At 37.7% G+C, this 22,607-nt stretch overlaps 5 protein-coding genes across 24 annotated transcripts in view; 3 read left to right on the forward strand and 2 right to left on the reverse strand.

Moving 5' to 3' along the window:
- The window catches only part of LOC129579199 (locomotion-related protein Hikaru genki), a 42,587-nt gene extending 37,479 nt beyond the window's left edge, over positions 1 to 5,108 (forward strand). For all 4 annotated transcript variants that reach the window (XM_055469003.1, XM_055469001.1, XM_055469002.1 and 1 more), the window contains 5 exons: positions 683 to 826; positions 1,073 to 1,282; positions 1,411 to 1,599; positions 3,322 to 3,475; positions 3,590 to 5,108. In XM_055469003.1, coding sequence (XP_055324978.1) covers positions 683 to 826; positions 1,073 to 1,282; positions 1,411 to 1,599; positions 3,322 to 3,475; positions 3,590 to 3,653 — 761 coding nt within the window. In that variant the 3' untranslated portion in view covers positions 3,654 to 5,108. The remainder of the gene's footprint in view (positions 1 to 682; positions 827 to 1,072; positions 1,283 to 1,410; positions 1,600 to 3,321; positions 3,476 to 3,589) is intronic.
- A 194-nt stretch (positions 5,109 to 5,302) lies between these two features.
- On the forward strand, positions 5,303 to 8,604 carry LOC129579201 (hybrid signal transduction histidine kinase E-like). The gene is made up of 5 exons (XM_055469005.1): positions 5,303 to 6,007; positions 6,148 to 6,565; positions 6,751 to 6,956; positions 7,051 to 7,441; positions 7,511 to 8,604. Exons 1-5 carry the CDS (start codon positions 5,920 to 5,922, stop codon positions 7,611 to 7,613), a joined length of 1,206 nt encoding a protein of 401 aa, XP_055324980.1. The 5' UTR covers positions 5,303 to 5,919; the 3' UTR covers positions 7,614 to 8,604.
- Positions 8,605 to 8,610: 6 nt separating this feature from the next.
- On the forward strand, positions 8,611 to 10,820 carry LOC129579202 (uncharacterized). The gene is made up of 3 exons (XM_055469006.1): positions 8,611 to 8,793; positions 8,874 to 8,955; positions 9,040 to 10,820. Exons 1-3 carry the CDS (start codon positions 8,611 to 8,613, stop codon positions 9,381 to 9,383), a joined length of 609 nt encoding a protein of 202 aa, XP_055324981.1. The 3' UTR covers positions 9,384 to 10,820.
- LOC129579198 (serine/threonine-protein kinase N) overlaps positions 10,291 to 22,607 on the reverse strand; it is a 52,703-nt gene continuing 40,386 nt past the window's right edge. For 7 of the 17 annotated variants that reach the window (XM_055468987.1, XM_055468985.1, XM_055468986.1 and 4 more), the window contains 10 exons: positions 16,677 to 17,703; positions 16,363 to 16,583; positions 15,180 to 15,491; positions 12,858 to 13,242; positions 12,610 to 12,761; positions 12,202 to 12,493; positions 11,988 to 12,067; positions 11,660 to 11,767; positions 11,445 to 11,585; positions 10,349 to 11,307 (listed from right to left, as the gene is read on the reverse strand). In XM_055468987.1, the coding sequence (XP_055324962.1) occupies positions 11,164 to 11,307; positions 11,445 to 11,585; positions 11,660 to 11,767; positions 11,988 to 12,067; positions 12,202 to 12,493; positions 12,610 to 12,761; positions 12,858 to 13,242; positions 15,180 to 15,491; positions 16,363 to 16,583; positions 16,677 to 17,703 (2,862 nt within the window). In that variant the 3' untranslated portion in view covers positions 10,349 to 11,163. Of the gene's footprint in view, positions 11,308 to 11,444; positions 11,586 to 11,659; positions 11,768 to 11,987; positions 12,068 to 12,201; positions 12,494 to 12,609; positions 12,762 to 12,857; positions 13,243 to 15,179; positions 15,492 to 16,362; positions 16,584 to 16,676; positions 17,704 to 22,607 lie in introns of all 17 variants that reach the window. The other 10 variants (XM_055468993.1, XM_055468992.1, XM_055468995.1 and 7 more) reach the window with 2 other exon arrangements.
- Positions 17,890 to 22,499, reverse strand: LOC129579200 (dentin sialophosphoprotein). Its single transcript, XM_055469004.1, has 3 exons — positions 19,853 to 22,499; positions 19,582 to 19,761; positions 17,890 to 19,510 (listed from the first exon to the last, which is right to left on the reverse strand). Exons 1-3 carry the CDS (start codon positions 20,333 to 20,335, stop codon positions 18,149 to 18,151), a joined length of 2,025 nt encoding a protein of 674 aa, XP_055324979.1. The 5' UTR covers positions 20,336 to 22,499; the 3' UTR covers positions 17,890 to 18,148.

The following is a 22,607-nucleotide window of genomic DNA, read 5'->3' on the forward strand; positions in this document are numbered from 1 at the left end:
CGCAAAATTCTTTTCCACATTTCCAATGGGCAATGTTGAGTTCAGTCCGGGCTTGTGTGTCCTTTGTTCGACACACTCGCACGCTCTCCGTCGCACATTAACGGGAATGGGGAATGGGGAATAGAATGAGATCGCGCGAACGCTTGAATGAAAAGCATTTAGAATATTGTATTTTTCGGAAAAAAAGGCCGCGCTTTGCCTGAACGCCTGAACGATTTTGGATTTTAGCGCACTCATTAGTTAGATATCTCTCGTTGGATTTTACATGGCTTCCGTTGTCTAACGCCATTGCAAACAACCACAAAGATTTAATGTACCATTTTATTGCGAATGCCTTCTTTTCTGCCCATATGCACAAGCCATGTACCAATCTCGCTAGCTGCTTGATGTGTACGTGTGTGTGTATGTGTGTGTGTGGAGGCTCTTTGCTAACAGAAATGAAAAGCCATGGAAAATTGAATGCGCGCTGTTCAGTGGCGCGCCGTTAAACGCTGAAACTTGTTATAGAAATATCAAAATTTTAAATGAGTGTGTTAAAAGCAAAGTGATCAACGGGCGTACAGACAGGCAGGCAGGCAGGCATGTATGCATGCAAAAGAGTGTGCATTTTAATAATTATTATTGGCATTTGGTTCGTTTTCTCTTTCATTTTATTTTTCTCGATTTCATCGTTCACACACAGTGTCAACATGTCAAGAACAACCAACTCCTATGCCACCATTAACTTTACAACTCGAAGGACTAAAATTGGGTCAGCGAGCACTGTATTCGTGTCCAGTTGGCTATTCCATTCAAGGCATATCAAATGCAACTTGCTTGGCTTCCGGTAAACATTGTTATTAGTATTATTATTCGCATTTGTCATGCATAACACATGCTCTGGCTCTGGCTCGGGCTCTCTCTCCCTCTATGTGTACACACATAATATTTGATAGTTTCAATCGATGAAATCTATTTAATATGAATGCCAAAGAGCAACTGCTCTGATCCACACGAGAACAAAGCGTATAGTTTAAATATACAAATATGGACTTTCATTTAATTCAATTCAATTTGTATGAATTGTTGTTAGGCAATTGGTCTTCACCGGCACCCACGTGCAATCCAATCCAATGCCCATCACTTTTCCTTGAAGATCCGCACTTAAGTTTAACGGAGCTAAATACATCAGCATGGGGTAAAGCCGTGTTCAAATGTTCATGGGGCTATCGCTTGAGCGGACCACCGAGTTTGGAGTGTGAGGCGAGCGGATCATGGAGCGGTCCAGTACCACGATGCAGAGGTAAGGCATACGAAAGACACATACACACACAGAGTTGATTTAAAAAGTTGTCATGGTCAATTTGACGTTGGCTCCTTTTGTTGAGCACAAGCATAACGATCTAACTGTTGTTGAACCATCTTAATTAGCAATTCAATGTGCTACACCGCTTGTACCAATAAATGGTCGGATCGACGGAACGAGTGTATCAGCCAGCCATCGAAAGTATGCGGTCGGTGCTTTGGTGACATTTAGCTGTAACGAAGGGCATTTGCTCGTCGGTGAAGCCAGTATCGTTTGCACTGAGACCGGATTTTGGTCACATCCTCCACCATTTTGTAAGTAAATGATATTTTTGTTTATTCCGCTTCGATAAAATTTACAAAAAGTGTGAGCAAAATGCAATTTGCATGAACAGAGAGACATAAAAAAACGATCTCTCTCGCTCTCCTCTCCCTATCCATCCCCATCTCCATATCTCTCTGTATAGTAACTAGCACAGTACTAACCATACATTCAATTAAATTTTATTTTGTATGCATATGAAGCCATTTCCATATCGATTTAATTAATCGAAATGATGAACAGAACAGAACGAAATGTGATCGGGTTGTCGACTGTTCTGCTGCTTGCCTGCCAGCTTGAATTTGATATTCGCGCATTTTCGAGTGACGGTGGTGGCGTCGGCGGTGGCGCAGGCAGCAGCGGCTCTAGAAAGTGTATCCATCCATGTTCGTCAGTCCGTAGACGAGAACCTGGCACCAATCGACGAGCCACAGATAAAAAGAGGTAGTGTGTGAGTGTGTGCGTTCGCAAGAAAAAAATCAGCGCATCCATTGAGAGCGAGAATGAATCGCGTGCTCGCGTCCAACACTGTTTGGCGTAAGCATTCCCAGATTTTAAATTATTACCACTCAGGCGTCCGGTACAATTTTTAAGCTCTTTACGGCCATAAAGTTGAATTTTAATGGTCTCTCATAATTTATAATTAATGAAACTTGATGTAATATTCACAAAATTGCCCTGATTCGATTAAATTTAATGCATAAAACATTCGTTAGAACAAAGCGATGTTGGCCAGCCTGGTTTGAATTTCCAAGCTAGTTAATGTAACGAGGCAAACGGCTAAACTTGCGGCTCAAATGTATTTATAATTTCTAAACCGTACGAACGCACACACACGCACACGCACACACTCAGTGGGAGAGAGATAGCGAGAGTGAGAAGATGAGACCGGTGGTGTGGGTTGGCTTTTGGTAGCATTTAGTCTAAGATATCAAAACTGCAATTTACCGTTGAACATTAGTATAATCAGTGATGAAATCGATGAATGTGGTTAATGCAGGTCGTATAATGATGTGTTTACGCTCTCATGTTCTCTCATTATGGTGGATCATTTTCTGGGGGTATCATGTGCAACCAGACATGATTTTTGGCATTCAAACCAAAAATTTCCAATTCTGGCCACCACACACACACACACACACACACACACACACACGATTCATTTGATGTGTGTACAAATATGAAATTTCCCATTTACGATTGAAACTCAGTAACCATGGCATTGTGGGCATCTGATGATTTTGCTCGTGCAATTGTGCATACACAGCTCGCACACACATATACCTACATATATGCGGTTACATTTGATCAGTTTGGTAACTGTTTTCGGTCCGTTTTTGTATGTAATTGATGTGGGAATTCATTATAGTCTACATAAATTTTTATTCACTTTTCACGGAAATCGTGAAGCACACAAACGCACACACGCAACAACAGCGTCGGAAAAAAAATGTGTGGCATTATCAACATCCGATGCCGATCACATGCAATAAACTAACCAATAATGTTGCCATTTGTTCAATAATTGAAGTTTCCATATATAAATATTATACACTTTTTTTCCCAGTTGTTGTTATTGCATGATGAATGGCAAAAAGTTTGCTTTGAAATTATTTTTTGATGGTTTGTTTTCATGATTTTTTCATTTCTCTTCCTCTCACTCTCTCTCGTTCTCTTTTCTCATCTCTCGCTCCCCATTTCCAAACATCTCGAAGGCAAAAGTCAATGTCCATATCCGGGGGATCCACCAAATGGTTTGATAGCACCGCTCAAGTTCCACTATGATCCTGGCGATTATTTGAGCGTGCAATGCCGACCTGGTTTTGTTGAATACGGTACAAATACGAATGGACCACCTGAACGACCGAGGTAAGTTTGATCGATTGAAGGCGAAAAACAAATTAAAAAAAAATCCACGCAACGCAATTTCTGTTAACAACAACACAAACATGTTTGCGATTCCGTTTTTTTCTCTCCCTGCAGATGTTTACCGGATGGCAATTGGTCGGGACCGGTGCCCCAATGCCGTAACTACGAAGAAGTTTGAACTAAATGAATCCCTCTGCAACAAAAAAAACTTTATTGCAATACAGTTTCCATTTCCAATTTCCTCTTACATTTACAACTTTACACAAAAAAAAATTCCCTCTTGTTTATACTAATTAACAGAAGAAAAAAAAACATATATTTAAAAAAAATATTCTAATTATATCAATTGCAAAAAAAAAATTACCAAAAAAAAAACATAATATTTGTTGGTAAACATTTAGCTGCAGCGGCAACAACAAAAAATCAAATACAAAAAAATGTCCCCATAGTTGGATTTGTTTGATTCTCCACACACAACAACAACACTTTATTCCGTTTGCATTCCAATTTACTAACTGTATATATAGAAGCAGAGCCGTAGCCACGGGGGTGCGAAAGGGCGCCGAGCGCCCTCTAACGATTCACAAGCGCCTTTCCCTATTTGAAGAACGCTTCAAAATATATGTACGTTCAGAAATATTCCTCGAATTGTATCAAAGTTTTGACATTAAGCGGGAAAATATTATTTGACGAAAAAAACACAATGGTAGCAATCAAATCTTTGAAAACTAAGTGAAGCCAATAGTTTGAAAAAGGAAACGATGGCAATTTTAAATGAATTTTCTGTCCGTTTGAATCGATTGTAGTATTGTCGCGCCATTAGCAATGTTAATTTGTATATGAATCGTTTGTTTCAAGTTCTGCCGTTTTAGTTGTCATAACTGTTGTTTTTGCGAGCGCCCATGAGCGCCCCGGACGTTCCGAACTGGCTACGGCCTTGTATAGAAGATGGATTATCAAATCAAAGTATTAATTTTAATACAGTTTAAGCATATCAAATGATGAACAAAATCAAATTCACCGTGTCTGCAGTGGAGAGTGAAAATAAAATAAAAGACAACATAAAAGAGGAATAAACAGCAGCAGCAGCAGCAGCAGTAACAATAATAAAAAAGAGGAGAAAATTTATCAAAATGTTTGGCTGAAGTGCGTTTGCCCACTGCATGCGAGAGAGAAAATGTGTGCAAACGAATTAGAAACACAGAACAAAAATATAGATTTACAAAGAATAGAGACCATCTATTATGTATTGTACAGAAGTGCATGAGCAATATGTTTTTTTCCCTTGACATTTATCGATTTGATCATGGCAATTATTAGTTTTAAAAAGTTCAATGAAACCAATTAACAATCTTATATAATATTCACTGTTCAATCAAACCAAGAAAGAGAAAAATTGAGAAATTTTGATGAAGAGTATTTTCGAAGGGTTGAGAGTCATTTGTTGAGCAATTTTCCAGAGCGAAACTATTGTGTTTCGCACACTAGAACCCAGGCCAAATGGCAAGAATAAAAAAAATGAAACACACAATTCCATTTTCGTTTTTGCGTTCATTTAATGGCAACAAGTAATGTAACACGTGTAATGATTTTTAGTGGCAATAAAATACTGAAGTTTCAAGAACAAACCAAATAACCGTGTTTCACTTGGCGTTTTATTAAATTCACCCCGCTGAATGCATTGTGTGACAACGGCGATGACATCGCCAACGACACACAATGGAGTTTTTTTTCTTCTTCTTTTCATTTTCTTCTTCTCGTTCAAGCATCACCATCATCATCGTCGTCGTCGTCATCGTCGACGATAGTTTTGTGCTCGTTGTGTGTATGCAAGAGTGTGACAAAAGCCAAGCGAGAAAAATGCCAGCCAGCACATGCAAATAATTGTCTAAAATGAGCACTGATTTTTTTTTCGGTCTCTCCTTCTCTCTTCTCTCTTTCTCTCTCGCACGAAGAAACAAAAAGGTGAGTAAGGAGCCGGAGAAAAATGCAGATATAAAATCATACGATGCCAGGCAGCTAATAATTGCATTGACTAAATATATAGTGAGACACACACAGAGAGAAAGAGTGAGTGTGTAACGGAACATTGTGTCTACGTCGTACACAACACAATGTTTAATGCTCATGCATAATAAGAAATGGCAACAACAAACATCGTCACCACTTCACGTCGAAGAGTTGCACACATAAAATATTCAGCCGCACTGCAGAGTATTTCTCATTCAGTGTTTGTCATTCGTGTATTGAAGTGTGTTTTAAATAAATTAGCTCAACATTTTGTCACTCATTTCAACGAGACGTACGGCAACTTTGTTGAAATTCGCTTCCGCACAACTTTCAATTTAATTTCGTGTGTTGGCATTCGGTCGATTTTATATGTGTGCATAGGAATTTTGTGTTAGAATAGAAAAAAATAAAATAAAACCGAAAACCAAATAAGTATGGCTTGTGATATAATTACCGAGAATCTAATCAAAGGAATTATTGTGACCCATTCGCGTACCGGCATAACTTTGCAGCAGATTTCAAGTGTGTATCACCTTTGCCTTCGGCAATAAATTCATAAATTATATCCATAATTTGGCATTTTTCACATTCTTCCACAAAAAATGCAACGCTCACACACAAATTCCCCTTGAAATTTCATTTTTCTTTTCTCCCACGCATAGATATTTATTATGAATGTGTCGGCGAACGCTGGTCGTTGCTAAAAGGCGGTGAAGAGCACGCGATTCGATACTTGGACCAAATTGAAGGTATTTTATCGATTGTTAATGAAAAACACGAAACGGTCTGGTATGTGCGTGGCAAAACGTTTCATGGCGAAAAGTGTGGCCAAATTTATCGTGCAAACAGTCAGACAAAGTCGGATTTTGATTTATCAACCAATCCACATGGCAATGGTCGCAACACGTGTAACCAGTACAGTAACAACAACAACGGCAACAACAACAATTTCCGTAATGCTCGTTACACTACCACCAAAAACAGTAGCAACAACAACAACAACAACAACAAGGGTAAAGTCGACCGTAAAAATAACGTATACAATGGTGATATCAATGGAAACTACGATTCACGAAAACAGTTAGTATTGCGAATAGAAAATTTCAGTTCTCTAGTCATTCTCTCACTCACTCCTTGTTTTATTTTTTATTTTTTCTTCGTTTTTCTTCATTTCGTTTCAATTGTTTTGAAATTGGCCAATCAATTGTTGCTCAATTGCCTGGCTGCTTCTTTTTTGTCTGATGGCGATTCGTGAATGCACACAGATCGAAATACAATACGAACAATCGAATGCGCGTCAATGGGCACAGTTCAGGTTCGTCAATCAACAATGACAGCGGTGGTAGCGGCTACAGCAGCAGTTCGAGCAATGAACAAAAGACTAGCGCATCAATGTATGGCTATGATTTGGTCGGCGATGATTTTTTCATGGAAATGGCAAAAATCGATTTGGGATGCTCTATCACGAATCGTAAGCCACGCATGTGATTTTTGTGTTTGGATAGATTTGATGATGAAATTGATGCCATTTTTTTTTCTCGGTTGTTGTTTATTTCTAAAACAAGGCAAACATTTACAGCGAAGCGGTCTGTGCATCTCCGGACAGCGTATACGCGATGCAACGGAACGCCTCAAACGATTTCCAAACACAGATAACATGAAAATCATCGCTAATCTCGGCACAGTTGATATTTTGCATGGACGCGACCTCACTGACATGTGTCAGGATTACATAGATTTAGTGAAAATCTGCGCGCATCGCCGAATACAAATCGTTATCACAACATTGGCTCCAATCGGCAATCGCTTGCATCTGCCAGAAGACGTCAAAAAATTTAATGATTTCAATGGGTTTCTCCTGACAAAATTTGGCATTAAACATCAGGTCATCAACATCACCGCATGTATGGTGAACGAAAAAACCGGCAAAGTGTGGTTCGATACATGCTATCAACCGTAAGTAGCAAAATGCACGAAACTGATCCAAAATGAATGGATTTAACCCGTTTGATTTTGATTTCACAGAACCCCAAAGTACGTTTCCGGTTCCGATAAACCGCATTTATTGTGGAATCGCATTGGTCGCCAGCGTATTTATAAAGCGATCAAAGCACGCTTGCGTTTTTAAGCAAACACGTAAGCTGCCCAATTCCGAATGACACACTGATTCCTCTTTTTTTTATTTATTTGTTCATTCATTGTCACCGCCGAACACTGGCTGAATATTTAGCTTTAAGTTGATATTTCACATTTTTATAAAATCATTTACTATTTTATAACTTCATTTTTATGCTAACTACAGACAAAAATAACCAAAAGCGATAAATTTCTAGTATAGCATTAAGGGTACATACACAGCAACCAAGTCGATGCAAGTCGTTTAGCTCAAAAATTTATATCATCTTTGTCTCATTGTAAAATTATAACAAACCAGAATGCCCGCTGTGGAAATGCTTGAATACGATGTAAAACTTTTCTTCGATTTATTTTCTAACGCGTTAAATGAATCGAATGAAGATTTTTGCCGTCGTCATTCACACCGACATTTGTGAAGCTTAACGCTCCCAATGGCCTTTCTTTTTGTAAACGTGTAGTAAGGCCATTTTGGACCGTTTGCAATTCGGTCGGTTTTTATCAAGTCATTTCCATATTGGCTATTTTCATTTTAAAACAAATTGTTTGGATCAGAAAAAATGTTTATATCAATCACAAAAGAAATTCATTGCAATTTTTCCCCCACTTCGAAGAAGAAAAAAAGAAGTAAATTGTACATTAAAAAATTCGTCGACGAGATTTTTAACGTGAATCTCTTCTTGATTTAAATCTGTTAATGTTGTAAAAATTGTTCCTTCTGGAATTGGATTTCATTGATCGATTCCAATTCCAAAACGAAAAAGACTCAAACAAACAGATTTAAATCGACGATAGACCACGTTGGTTTTGCAAGTATTTCAATCATTTGTGTACACACTTTTACAAACGATTCAAATATTTCCAAAATGCATTCATTACCGGTAATGAGTTAAGATTTTTCAGCCTAATTTGATTGTTATTATTACTTATTTCTCTTATTAAAAATTATATGAATAAAAAGTTGAAAAAAGTCTGATCAAAAAAAAGTCAACATGAGTCGTGGTTTTATTTCAAATGTTGTTGTAGTTCATTTTGAAGCATTGAACGCACTTTCCGCATTTGACAAAAACTGTCAAATGATTTTGTACACATGTGAATATTTGAGAGAAACCAAAACAAACACACCGCTCAATTGCTTGCGGATCCGTTGTGCAGCGATGAATTACAGAAATTTGGTAAATTTTTGCTGGAATTTAATTGAAAATTGTTCATTTTTTGCTCACGTTTTAAAGAGTTTTTCCATTCATTTCTTTAGCAAACAGAATTCAGGTCTCTTGGTTGTAGTGATGAAGCACAGTCAATAGCCGCCTGTCAGCTTTACATCGAATTATGTGAAGGTATGCGAATAAGTTGCCGAACTCTTGTTCATTTTAAACCAAATTTTTTTTATTTTTCATACATTCGTTTTGTACCCTTTGCAGTGCGACGAAAATTGAATGTAAAATACTACTACAATGCTGAGATTAACAAGATATACCTGACTGCAACGAATGAAGTCGGTGCGATAGAAAGTGTGTATTTGCCCATTCCGACCAGTGCAACGGTGGATCTAACAGCGAATGAACCGATTTTCAAGGCATTGTTTGCAGCACACGTGCATGAAATCAGTGATCCAGAGACGGTGCAATTGATTTTTGCCTTTGTCGATCCCACCACCACAATTGCCTACTATAAACTAACCCTTGGAATGCTCAGTCTCAATGCAATGAAAATTAAAAGACGATCAAAAATACCCAAGGATGAACCGCAAACAACAGCCAGTTGACAAATAAAACACAAATTCGTTTTGGAAGTCAATTCAAATGTATTTTTATTGTTCAATTTTTTTTTTGTAGTTATCATTTGTAACTCTTTCAAAGTAAAATATATGTAATCAATTAAAATTTAAATTACTTAACAAATCCATAGACAATTTCACTTTCGTTTCATACACGTTGAGAGGTCGTGTGTGTGTGTGTGTGTGTGTGTTCTGCTTATATTTTCTTTTCTTTTCGTGTGAAACGTATTTGTATTATTTTATTTTGTGAAAATCAGTTTCAAAATTGAGTTCACTGCCTGATCTAATATGTAAAACAATGTTTAAATGTGGAAGATGTAAAAAGTGGCCAAAAACTTAATTCGAAGAAGACGACAGAAAAACAAAGTGTTTGAAGAAAAAAAACGATGAAATCGTATCCATTGATCAAATGCCTACATAAATAAGAGCAAATATTTCAAATAATTTTTTTTCCTCTTTTTTTTCTCGAATAGAATTAATTTAGAACAATGAATTTCAAAGAAAAGAACAACAATTCCTTAATTTTGTAGCATAATTTTTGTTGCTGGCGATACATTTCGGAGGAAGCTTTCAATTACGTCGTTACAGTAAGTCTAAGAAGTATTTTGTTTTGTTTCCATATCCATCTTTACTTTCTTTTCAACTATCTTAACAATAAATTGGGCAAAAAATATACTCTTATTTCCTATTATTTATCTTCTTTATTTTTTTGTTGTTGTTTTAAATCTTATTAAATTTACTAGAGCAAAAAAATGTTCTTTTTTTCATATGTTTTGACATTTTATTGTCTACTAAATGTAGCACGCATTCGTATATGATTTGTTGCTTCTTCTTTTTTTTTGCTAAAGTGTTTTCTTCAATGAGTAACTAACGTTTGAAAAAAAACATGTGTGTATGTGTTTAATGAGTTGATAATTTGAATTTTTTTTTGTTAAATAAAAGACACATCGCAATTCAGCTCAAGAATCAATATCTCATAATTAACATTGTTTCCATCTGATAAATAGTATAATTTCGAGAGACAACAAAAAAAAACAATCTTTACAATTGGATGGTCAAATAAACATGCAATACAGACGCTTCGAAGCCATTTTCTTTTCAATTACTACGTGCTTTTTTCGCTGCTTTCAAACGACAACAGAAAGGAAAAAATCAAACACACAACAAAAATCACAAAAACCATTTTCTAAGTGTTTCGGCTCTAAATTTTGATTGGTATATCAATTAAAAAATATGTTCTTCTTCTTCATCTTCTTTTTTTTCTCGCATTCACAATAATTATTTCGCATCAATTCCATTTCGCATTTAGATTATAGCACTAAAACCTATCGTTGCTGCTCTAAATTTGCTGCCTGCATACGTGGGTGTGTGTATGTGTATGTCGACGCCACTGCGCCAAATTTCAATCTCACTCAACTCAAAACGCGCGTGTGTCTGATTTTTTTTTTCAACTTGTTTGTTTAGATTTTTACGAAAAATATTTCTCATATAAATATATTAAATGTTTCATGAAATTAACATAATCTCCCGCCATACCCTATCTTTATACCATCGTCTTCAAATCAATCAGTCGTTCGTCAGTCATATCAATTTGTAATTGACAACTGATTGAAAACCGTGCAACGATTGTCTCTCTCACTCGCTCTGTCAATCTGTCTTATCTCTTGCTTGCTTGCTTTTCCCCCTTCTTCGACATTTGAAACCATTCCGAGCTACCCCATTCATTCGTATATTCAAAATAAATACTAATTTTATCTAAATGTTAGTTTCAACACCAATCGGCCGTGTAAGTAAACTCTTTGAAGTATGCCTGTTCCTCGTCCGTCATGTGACGCGGCTCCTTTGGCGGCGTTAGGTGTGGCTTCTCTGATGTAAACTCTTCGTCGAAGTTTGAAACATCTTCCATGTGTCGCTGTGGATGGAAGAAATAGACGGGTTTGTATTGACACATTGCATTTTCGTTTTGAATTCTTATCAAAATCAATAAAAAAAAAATGTCTGGGTTTCAAAATGAAATTCTCCACTTTGATATGGATCAGTCACACTTACAATAGTTGGTACGAATGGTGGTTTAACTTTTCTAAGTAGCAAATCGTCCCATAGAATGTGCCTGAAGAAGGCCTGTTTCTTCACATCTTCTGCATCACGCTCAGATGAACCAAGTCTTCGTTCTGGATTTTTACGGAGTAACTGTAAACGAAAATAATTTTTACTTCAACGTTTTTCTTCAACTCATAAATTCAATCGTGACAATTGTTACTCACTCGACGCATAATTGCAATGGCTTCTAATGACAAGAATCGTGGATAACGAACTTCGTCATTAACAATTGAATCGAAGACTTCTTCCTCATCATCTCCGGGGAATGGTGACTAAAATCGCATGTAAACACATTTCAATTTAGACAATTTCATTTGATTTGCATACCGAATAAGATTAAATCGAGTATATTTCAATGTTGAGCAACAGAAGTTCAGTTGCAATGTGAATTTCATCATTCAACACTTTCCATGAACGAATAGAATCGGTTGAAAATTCTTAGCACTCAAAGAAATGAACTGTTCAGCATGTTCTGAAAATGAAAATGCTTACCTCTCCAACAAGCATTTCGAATATAAGTACGCCAAGACCCCACCAGTCGACCGCCCGTGTATAAGATGTTTCGGTGAGCACTGTATGCAGTGGAAAAATAAATTGAACATTACCAATTAATTAGCCCGAAAAAGTTTTTCTTGCGAAATAATCGCAAGGGCTGAGATTTCGCTCTGTATATCTCAGCGAAAGAGGGAAATGTGGGGATACAAACCTTCTGGTGCCAAAAATTCAGGTGTACCGCAGAATGTGCCCGTTCGATCGCCGTAGCCCATGCCCTCTTTGCACAGACCAAAATCGGCAATTTTCACATAACCTTCGGTATCCAACAGCAAATTATCAAGCTTCAAATCACGGTAGATAATTTTACTTTCATGCAAGTATTGAAGACCGAGCACAACGCACGCTGCATAAAACACGGCACGAGGTTCGTTAAACACATCGGTATGAATGTGCATCATTAAATCGCCACCGGCTGCATACTCCATGACGAAACACACATGTTGCTGTTTGCGAAATGTACAAGAGATTTCGTTAGTAATTTGAAGCTTTAATTTTTCGTTTTGTGTTCAAAAGGCTAAATTAGCAATTGGCATTCGATGCGGGTCGTATGAGAATTTACCTCGGTTTGGAAGCATGCAAACAAATTGACTAAGAATGGATGACGCATTGTGTTGGCCACTTCGAAAATGCGCTTTTCACTGAGCAACGATTCAACTTCGTCTCGAACAATGATATCGCCCTTTTTAAGTGCTTTAATTGCAAAATATTCGCCTGAAACAGGAAAATTTCCATAAATCAAATGCACATTCGATCGAAATAATCGAATCGAAATTGGTTGGGATTTGGGTGTTTTTGCGAATTGCCTACCAGTTTTTTTGTATTGTGACAGTATAACTTTGCCGAAATGACCTCTGCCCAGAACGCTAAGCAATCGAAATTGGTCAATGGTGAAACCAATGAGTTGTACGGTCGGTAGCTGTTGGCGTTGCTGTTGCTGTTGCTGCTGCTGTATTTCGAATGAATTGTCTTTGTCTTTGTATTGTAGATTACGTGCGACTTGTGGACGCCGATTTTGTGTGGTGGCTGCCGTTTGGCTTGGAATCGTTGCCGGAATATCGGCTGCGGTTGGCAACTGTGGATACAACTGCTGTACCGCATTGTATTGTGGTGTCGTTGGTTGCTGCACTATCGGTGGCTGTGACACATATTGAGCATTATTATTTACGTTCAAATTTTCAAACGGTTGAACGATCTAATGGGAAATGAGAGAATGATTCAAGTAGAAAAAATTTCTATGAAATTTATGAAATTCACTTTGTACTGTATTGGGAAAAAAAGGCACACTCAACGAAAACAAACAGAAAAATACAAACGAATTTATTGAAAACGAAGTGAATTCATGAATAAAAACGATTTTTTTGTTGTTGAAAAAAAAAATATTTATCGCCCTCAAACCTCGTTCGTGTGTATTTCATACTCGACTGTCACATTCAGATGGGGTAGTGCATTTGCATGCACTCCATACATTCACCCTTCATTTCGAATGCGATATTCAAATACAATAAAGCACAACAAATTGGTTTCTATACTACACATTACACAATCACCAAAGAACTTTTGCTTCGTTCTGTGTACGGTACACAAACGCTCTCTCGCCTTGCGTACGAGACGAATTTTCAGAAAAAATAAACGAATTGAAGAAAAGTTCTTGATGGGTTTTCCATATTGGTCTACTTAAGTACATGTTTGTTGCAGATTTTCGGAAATCTTTTAACCATTTCATTCGGTACCTTGTGGTTTTGTCCAAGCCAAAATACTTTAAATTGAAATAATTTAATGAATTTTATACACATTGCAAGATTTAACATATTCTGCATTGTTTTCCATTGAAAATGTTTGCCCGTAAATTCTATAATATACCAAGTATAATCCTAATATGCATACTTCAGCACGGGTGCTATTTCCATTTCGTTGAATATGATGGAAGTAATATCTACAAGGAGCGTTTGAGAGACAGAAAAAAAACACAATCTCCTTATGCACTCACGATAACAATAACTATGGAACAATCAAAAGTCTATATAGTCATGATAGTATTTGCTGTGTACACTAAGTTTTTTTTTTTTCTATTTTGGTTTTATAAAACGATAACAACTATAAGAATGCTTCGTCGATATGGAATTTAATGCAACGCTCTGAAGTATGCCTATTTAAATATACTTTGATGTTGGATTATATATATCTTTTCACATATGCGAAAAATTCCCAACTATTCCAAGTTGGTGGTTAAAAGATTTCTTTTCTCCTCTCTGCCGGCATCTCCTCTGTTCTCGTCTCATCACTTCGTTTGAAGTGATGAGAAGAGTCTCTTGAAAAACACTTTTATTTAGTTGGAATTAATTCAAATTGTGTATACGTATCCAGCACCATATATGAGAACAATCTCATCCCTTCACAACAGAATACAGTTAACTACATTTAGATGTTGTGTGTTTTGTGTGTGTGTCTGTGTATGTGATAAACACGCTACAAACTCAAGGGTTATATCACATTTCTACGGATTATATTCGGACTTCAAAAACACAAGGGTTATCATTTCGGTTTATGATTTAGACAATTGTCGAGGTTAGTGAGAAAAAAGAAACTAAAAGAAACAAACAACACATGAACTAGTATCGATTGATTTGATTTGAAGTGTGACGTTCAAGTCTTGCGTCGATGAATAAGGGTTTTTTTTCCGGTTGTTGTTTTCATCCGACTGAAGAAGCAAATTCCCCACTAATTAAAAATCGATTGCACTTCCACTTCACTCAGGAAGTACGTGAAAAATAAGCAAAAACAGGTAGAAAAAGCCATTGCGAAGAGTAAATGGTTGTGAAATGGGTTATATAGTACGCTTGCATTGTGAATTCTTCAGCAGAAAAATTAAAAGCAAATTAGGGAATAAAGCAAAAAATAAATTCATCGCAGAAACAGAGCCAATGATTCAAACGGAAATCGAACAAAGCAAAAAGAAAAAACAGAAACATAAAAGTAATTTAAGTGAAAGAAAAAAAGCAATCAGAACTAGAAAAAAATAGTGCATCAAAGATAAAAAAAAAATAATAGCAAAAAAAGAACTAAAAAACGATAAATTAGAAAATGGCAAAATAAAACAAAAAGAAAGAAAATTATGAAATCGGTTCTGACCTCGACGATATTATGCACGTCTATAATTTTAACATCATCGACTTCATCGTCCGGAAATTCGACATACGACATCAATGTGTTTGGAGCGGGCGATGGAGGCATTTCAACAATTGGACTTGGCATTGATATATGCAATGGGCCACACGAGTTACGATTTCGACTGGTTATATAGCATTGGCTATTATCTCCTCCCATTAGAACAACCGGTGGCAACGATAATACTGGACGATGATACACTTCAGACGAGAATAGGATTTGAGGTCGTTGCTGCGGAATCGGCGGTGTTGTCGGGATAATCGTTTGCGGAGCGCGCTGTTCGTAGATTATAACATATAGAAGAATGTGTGACCGTTTGAATTTTTCTTGTTGTTGTTATATTGTGTGAATTTGTCGTGAATTATTTATTGTTCGGTTTTTTTTATATTGAGTGATTGTTTTTTTTTTCTATGTTTGTCTATTTTATTTTTCATCTCAATCTAGGACATATTTTTGCTTCGAAATAGACATACAGAACATGTGAATTTTGTTCGGTCAAATGAAATCACGTAATTTGAATGCATCATATTGAGAGAGACGTACAATGAAACATTGATGATCTTCGAATATTTGAACGTGAATGAATAATGCGGGAAAAAAAATGAATGATTCCTTCTACGTTGTGTCTAATGTGAAATCATAAAAAATTGATGTGTTTCAAGCGATAGGAATGGTAAATGACCTTTTTGATCATCCAAATCGATATGCTCATTTTGTGGAGTCATTAGTATCTATTTTCTGCTGGGTAAATGGTGAAATTGTGTCGAAAAACGATTTTTTTTTTGTTTTAATCAAAACATCACAGATTAATTAGAGTAAAAAAAGTAATACCTTTAAACACCATTTAAAAAAATTGTGTGCAGTGTTTTTTTCCTTCTTTTCGTAGTTTTTTTGTAAAATCCTATCTAAAATGCCAAAACCATACTCGAAAACAAACAAAACCCTTTACAGTGTTTGCGGTAAATTGGACGTATTTACAAAAATTAAATGTGCGGACAAGATAGGTGTGTATAAAAAGGGGAGTAGAGGGTTGGTAAGAAGAAATGTAATATATGTGTGTATGTGTTGTGCTGTTTAAAACACTATTCCGTGTACTGGACTTTATGTGTGTTCAGTATATGTATATGAATTGCACAAAATATCTAACCTCTTGATCGGCTTTCAATATGGGTGGTGATGATTGTGGAGGTGAAGGCATCGGAGGTTTGATTTGTCTAAAACTACTAGCTGCTGCTGCCGCCGCCTGTGCTGCTAAATGTGCTGGTTTCGGTGGCAAAACATTGTTATTTGGACTTGGTTTGTGTTGCGGTGGCTGTGGCGGTGCAACCTGTGGACTGTCTGGCGGTAGGGCGGTTACACCATGCATACCTGTTAACGAAGGAAATGCATGAAATTAATCAATACACATAGCAAAATCATAAGCGATACATTTTCGAAGACAAATTTATTGCATCATCTTACCCAATGGTCTTGCCCCGCTTAAACCGGCAATGTTAATATCTGGATCTTCACCGACGGTGAACACCGGCTCAATATCATCTGGTGATGTCTCGAAAACTAATTGTAATGGTTGCACCGTTGATGCGGTCGTTTCAGTTGGTGTCGATGCCGAGCTAACGGTCGACATTTGTGATGGCTCATTGCCACGCTGTTGACTTTGTATCGATGGTGTGTTCCGTTTTAAAAGTCGACCCCATGTGGCAACATTGATATTCATTTGCTTTGCACGTGGCATATTTTTCACTTGTGTCTTATTGAAAATCATACGTTGCCGTTGTAATTTTGGTTTTCGTGAGATCATTGGATTCAAGAATTTAATTTCAGCGAACAGCAAACCTTTTGGCTCCAGCTGCAATGCCATCCCATGTCGAATGTCATCGATGAATTCTTCGAGGCGCAAAAATTTCACGGCGCACAATGAACGCCAATCACGCCAATAGATGCCAATTTCCAATTCACGTGATCGATCTAAATCGATGGAGAAACGTTGATCCCAAGCCTGTTGCGAGCATGGTTTCCACGATGTCTGCGCCACCGTTATATTATCCAATTTTATGACGGCCATGATTTCCGACGATGTTTCATCTTTGACACTGTAACTTTTCGATGAACTGCGACTGGTTACACCCTTTACAAAGCTTCGCAAGTCACCGGGACTCGAACTATTGTCTTTGTCGCGACGCGAACGGCCAGGTACTTCTTCCAAAAGATCTTGACAACCCATCAGTCTTACTTCAAGTTTGCCAGTGATCGATGCACATCGGCCCATCGTTGATACACTCGGACAATGCTTGCCCTCGATACCAACACGAAACGGTTGCAACGATGTAAATGCAGCCGGTACGGGGCTTGACGCCTGCACATGCTGTAGCTCACGTTTTAGCTGCTGGCCAACCGTTGAATCCGGTGGGAAATCTTGACGTCGCATTTCCAACGCATATCGTAACAAATCCAACTTTCGTGACGATTCAGATAATCGTTCTTGAGCCTATTTTCAATGACATTTTGAGACGAGAGAGAGAGAAAAAAAAAACAAAAATTAAATTATAATTCTGAAGCAGAAAAAAATGATAAAATAAATACAAACTGCCATCGTCTGCCAGAGAGCGAGCCAATCGTTGAAAAAAATTATGTGAAAAATTAAACAAGGCAAGAAAAAAAAAATCAAAAATTGTTGTGTTGCGTAATCATTTCGGCTTTATTGAATAAATAAATAAAAAATTAATAAAAATACACGACATCGACTTGCGAATTAAATTTAAATTGCGTACAGATTTTATTTCGTTCTCTTCTTTTTTTTCTACCATCACATTTAATGTTTCAAGTCAATGTAGACTGAATTTTGAATTTTTTTTCTTCGAAACAACATCGATTAAATGCAACTACTGTCATAATGACGGTGAAAAGTGATTTATTTTGGGATTTTTCAATTTTTAATAATTGCGTGTATAACGACGATTCGGCAAACCGCCAATAAAAGTAATGTCAAGCGATGAGGCTCGTTCGCGGAAATGGTCGCTACGTTCAGCAAACCATCGTCGACAATATTCACATTTACAGTCAGGATTCTTCGCTGGTCCAACATGATGGCCGGGTTTTCGGATCGTTTCAATGACGGATCCGAATTTTTGTGCCCTCAACAGATGTTGACGTGTGTAGCCTGGAATCATGGCAGGTGATTTACGTTTTTCATTGTGTGGCTCAAAGTCACTCCTAAGCCAAAATGTGGCTGGCCTTGCCATTCGTTCCTGAATATTTATCACCGGCAGCTCCATGCTTTTGCCACGGCCGAACATAGGTCTTGATCGTGTGCCAACATCAAATGCCTCAATTTGCGGTGCCGGTTCATTGGAAAAAAATTCCGGAAATGTATTTGGATGTTGGTTAACATTGTCAACTTGTTCAACATTTTGATACTGATCTTGATTAATTTCATATGTTGGCACATTTTCGTGGTCATGATTTGAATCGTCTGCCAATTCTTTTTCTTCAATTGAATCATGCATAATGGATGAGCTGAACATCCTCCATCGTTTCTCCTTCTCTTTCCATGCGTCTTCCATTTGCCGGATGCGCCATCGATCGGAGCGATTGTCATAGTCAAAACTGTCCGACGGGCAAATGCTGGAGCCTTTCGTACTGTTATCCATGTCCGTTTCTTTCCACGATGACTCCAGATCATCGGGAACGGCAGAGCTTGAGGCAGCCATCACACTTGAGATGCTGCTGCAGGTCAAGTCGCGAACCGTAGAATGTGAAGAATTCGGATAATTTGAACTGATACAATCGTCACTTTGCTCACGATGCAAATTGAAGCGATTCCTTGAATTGGAGAATCGTGACGGTTTCGCAATGCTTTGGCCACCAACGTGTTTCTCAAACAGCATTTGCTTCGATTCAGTCACTTCATCTCTTGAGTCGCATTGAGCGAGTAAATAGTCTCGTAAATTGCTATAGCTTGCATTCTGCATGTAGTCATGTTGATTGGATGCCACGATTCGACGCGGCAAACCTTGCGTGTCATTAACACGCGTGTGATGCAGCTTCAATTGATTGGAATCGTAAACGGTTTGTGGCGTTGAATTTGATTCCAATTCAACAACGTTTGGTTCTTCGATTGAGTTTGAGCTACTGCTGCTGTCACTTGAACAGCTGTCCTCAGCATCCGAACCAGTGCAGTACACATCAATGTGTACGGTTCGTGACGGTTTTTTAGCCACTGGTTTTGTTCCAGACGATGATGGCGGCGAAAATACGGGTGGCGTTGCTAAATTACTGCTAGACGGAGGAGAACCCTACAGAGAGGGAAGAGAAAACGCACGAAATCACTTGTGATATAGACCATTTACAAAAGCGTATCATTTACCCTGGTTAAATTTCTCTCTTTGCTATGTTTTGTGTGTTGTTGTGGGTGTAGTGTTTCTTGTGAATTATATGTTGAATCCGGTGCCGAATACTTTTTCGATTCGATGTCGCTCGTTTGCGAGAATGCATCCCTCACCGACAGAATGTTTGCTTTCGATAAATTACTCTGAACCGAATGATGCTAAAGCGATAAAAGTCGGGTTTGGTTTTATCATTTACGTTCGATTTGGAATAAGAAACAAATTAGAGTGACGTTGCCGCTTTGATCTCACCTCGTTGTCTGGGAATAGTGTGTAATATGTTGTGGGAAAACTTTCGGCGATTTCGTTTTGTTCAGGAATAATATTGGTGCATGCCGTCAGAATGATATTGCATGTGCTGTGATATTTTGAATTGTCAATTTGATTGGATGTACTGGTCGTTGTTGTTCCGATGCCCGAATCAGATGATGTTACACCGGTTGACCGGAAACTGCCACTGTCTTTGCTCGACAAATTCGACGCATTTGGTGCACTCAGCACCGTTTCCACCACGGAAGATGCATCGCCTGTGTTCGCATCACTTGACGACCATTTATAAATCACTTTAATCGGATTTTCATTGTCAAAATGCCGTTCGATTCCTTGCGGTCGTTCAATGGAATAGGTTGTATCTTGTTGCTGATTCTGGACATTTGCTCTCAATGTGTCTGGCCGACAAATGGTTAACTGTGCACGAACTATCCATTCAGCTGTAATTTTTGGAGGACTTGTCATTTTATCCCTCTCTTCTTTACTCTTTTCACCTTTTTTTGATTTTCACTATCGTCGACTAGCTTCGTATTTCGTTCGAGATTATAAAATGATATTCATTTTCGATATCAATTTTATTTTCACCTCTGCTATGCTTCGTAATTTTATTCGTGCGTCCACAGAAAATTCCTTTTCCTGACGCGCTTGTCTCACACCGATGAAATAAGATTGGTTGTTTTTTCTGGCTATTTATTTACATAAAAAACTGTCTATTTTGGTATATTGACGCTGACCACACCGCTGCTATTGCCTGCTATTGCTGTTGCTTAGTTTGACACGTCACGATTTGATTCCATTGAGTTCTTCTTCTTCTTCGTCTCTATCTCTCTCTCTCTCTCTCTCTCTCTCTCTCTCTCTCTCTCCCTCTCTATTTTTCACTTATTTCATCGGTATAGTTCAATTTCAAATTTTTAATTTGATCACATTTCAATTCAATTTGCCCATACACACGGTCACCGAAACACACACAAATGGATTATTACGAAACATTGAAAATTGCCGTGGGTCAAACAACGATCCGACTTCTGTTTATCTCGACGTATAAATTTGTAGCGAATGCTTTGGTCAATGATCAATTCAATTGGATTGTGTTCCGTCTCTCGTTTTGATACGACAAGCGCACGGGCTTTATTTTATTCGACTGAAAAGTACGACGCAGAAGTGATTTCACGCGACTTTAACATGAATTTTATTTGAAATGCCGTATGAATTTCCACAGCTTCGCCAAGGAAAATCATCACATATTGGCTTCGTTTTCTGTATCTTTTTTTTCTCGTCGTTCCTCTTCACTTCTTTTCGCGTTCACACACTCGTTTCCCGTTGCTTCCTAAACGTCGTCGTACACACGGTTTCAATTTCGGAAATTTCATATTTTGTGCTGGTCGTCGCATGCGCGAGTTCCAACCGAAAATCAACAGAAAAAAAAAAATTACGCCGTCCTATACTTTTTCTTTGGTGTGTGTGTGTGTGTGTAATTTCGGTAAGAGTTGTCGGTGCGAGAGAAGAGAGCCCTATAGAATTTCAGTGGATCGCCTGCAAACGACACATGCGCACACCTCTTAAACACGCACACACAAAACAACAACACGATTCATTCTCAGTAACTCAATGCGCAATCAACCATATGCGAAAATTATTTACAAATGTGATTTATTAATAGAACTCTCTTTGAAAAATACCTTTGGGCTATGAACACGATATACTTTCCATCCTCTTTCCAACCGTACACACTATATCTATCATATTAATTCGAGTGAGACTCTCTCCCTCTCTCTATCGCTCTCATCGACGTCGGAGCCGGCTCACTTTCCTCACATGATGCACAAGGTAAATCTATATACATGATCAGTGCAACATCATATGTTGCTCATTGAACGCGTGAGCAAAGAACCTTCCCCATTTTAAAAGTTTTTCTACACAATTTTTTACACACCGTCTCCACTTGCATTTAGTTTCCATTACATTAGATACACTTTGACCGTTGAAATCCAATGGAAGTGGAGAATAGTTGAAAGCTGCCGCTTATTCTTTTACAGGAAATCGAATCCGATGCGATGGTGCATGAGCTTCGTCTTCTTCTTCGTTTTTGTTTTCTCTCGCTTGTCAGTTACAGACAGAGTAGAGCTTCTGGGCAGAGTCAAGTTGAGCCGAAATCAATCGACATAGACTCTGTGAGACAATTAATTTTATTGTCATGTTCACAGATTCAAAATGAATTTTTCTCAAACAAGATATCATTTTGAAATGAAGAAGAGATTTCAGTGCGGTTTCGAATTTTGTTCAAGATTTATCCCGTCATTCTGATCTTTTCCAAATCACTATTATTTTTATCAAAAAAAAAAAATTGTATGGAAAATTTCGAAACAAGCGAGAAAAATGCCAAAATTGATCTCATAAACAATAGATTTAGACCTAAGTGGTCGTCCGGTTCTAACAGAGTAGCACACATGTTCAATTGACACGGGTTTTACTGTTTGAATGATCATCTGATAAGTGTGTTGCTCTGCGCTTTAAATCCGTTTGATGCTGGTTATTGTTTGATAAATTCCACACATGCACCACCTTGATGCGGATACCTATGAACATCACATCGTTCACGGTATTTTTCTCTTGTTTTATCGCAGCCTTCAAACCGATTCGTTCAAAAATAGCATCAAGTCATCGCACCAAGTCATTTCTTTTTTTCGTGTACAAATCGCTCGAAAGTTTAAATTTCATTGAAACAATTAATGGAAAC

This window comes from Sitodiplosis mosellana, unplaced genomic scaffold, assembly GCF_009176505.1.
Source record: "Sitodiplosis mosellana isolate CC-2019 unplaced genomic scaffold, AAFC_SMos_1.0 Smas_scaffold_6226, whole genome shotgun sequence".
In the NCBI taxonomy this organism is placed as follows: domain Eukaryota; kingdom Metazoa; phylum Arthropoda; class Insecta; order Diptera; family Cecidomyiidae; genus Sitodiplosis; species Sitodiplosis mosellana.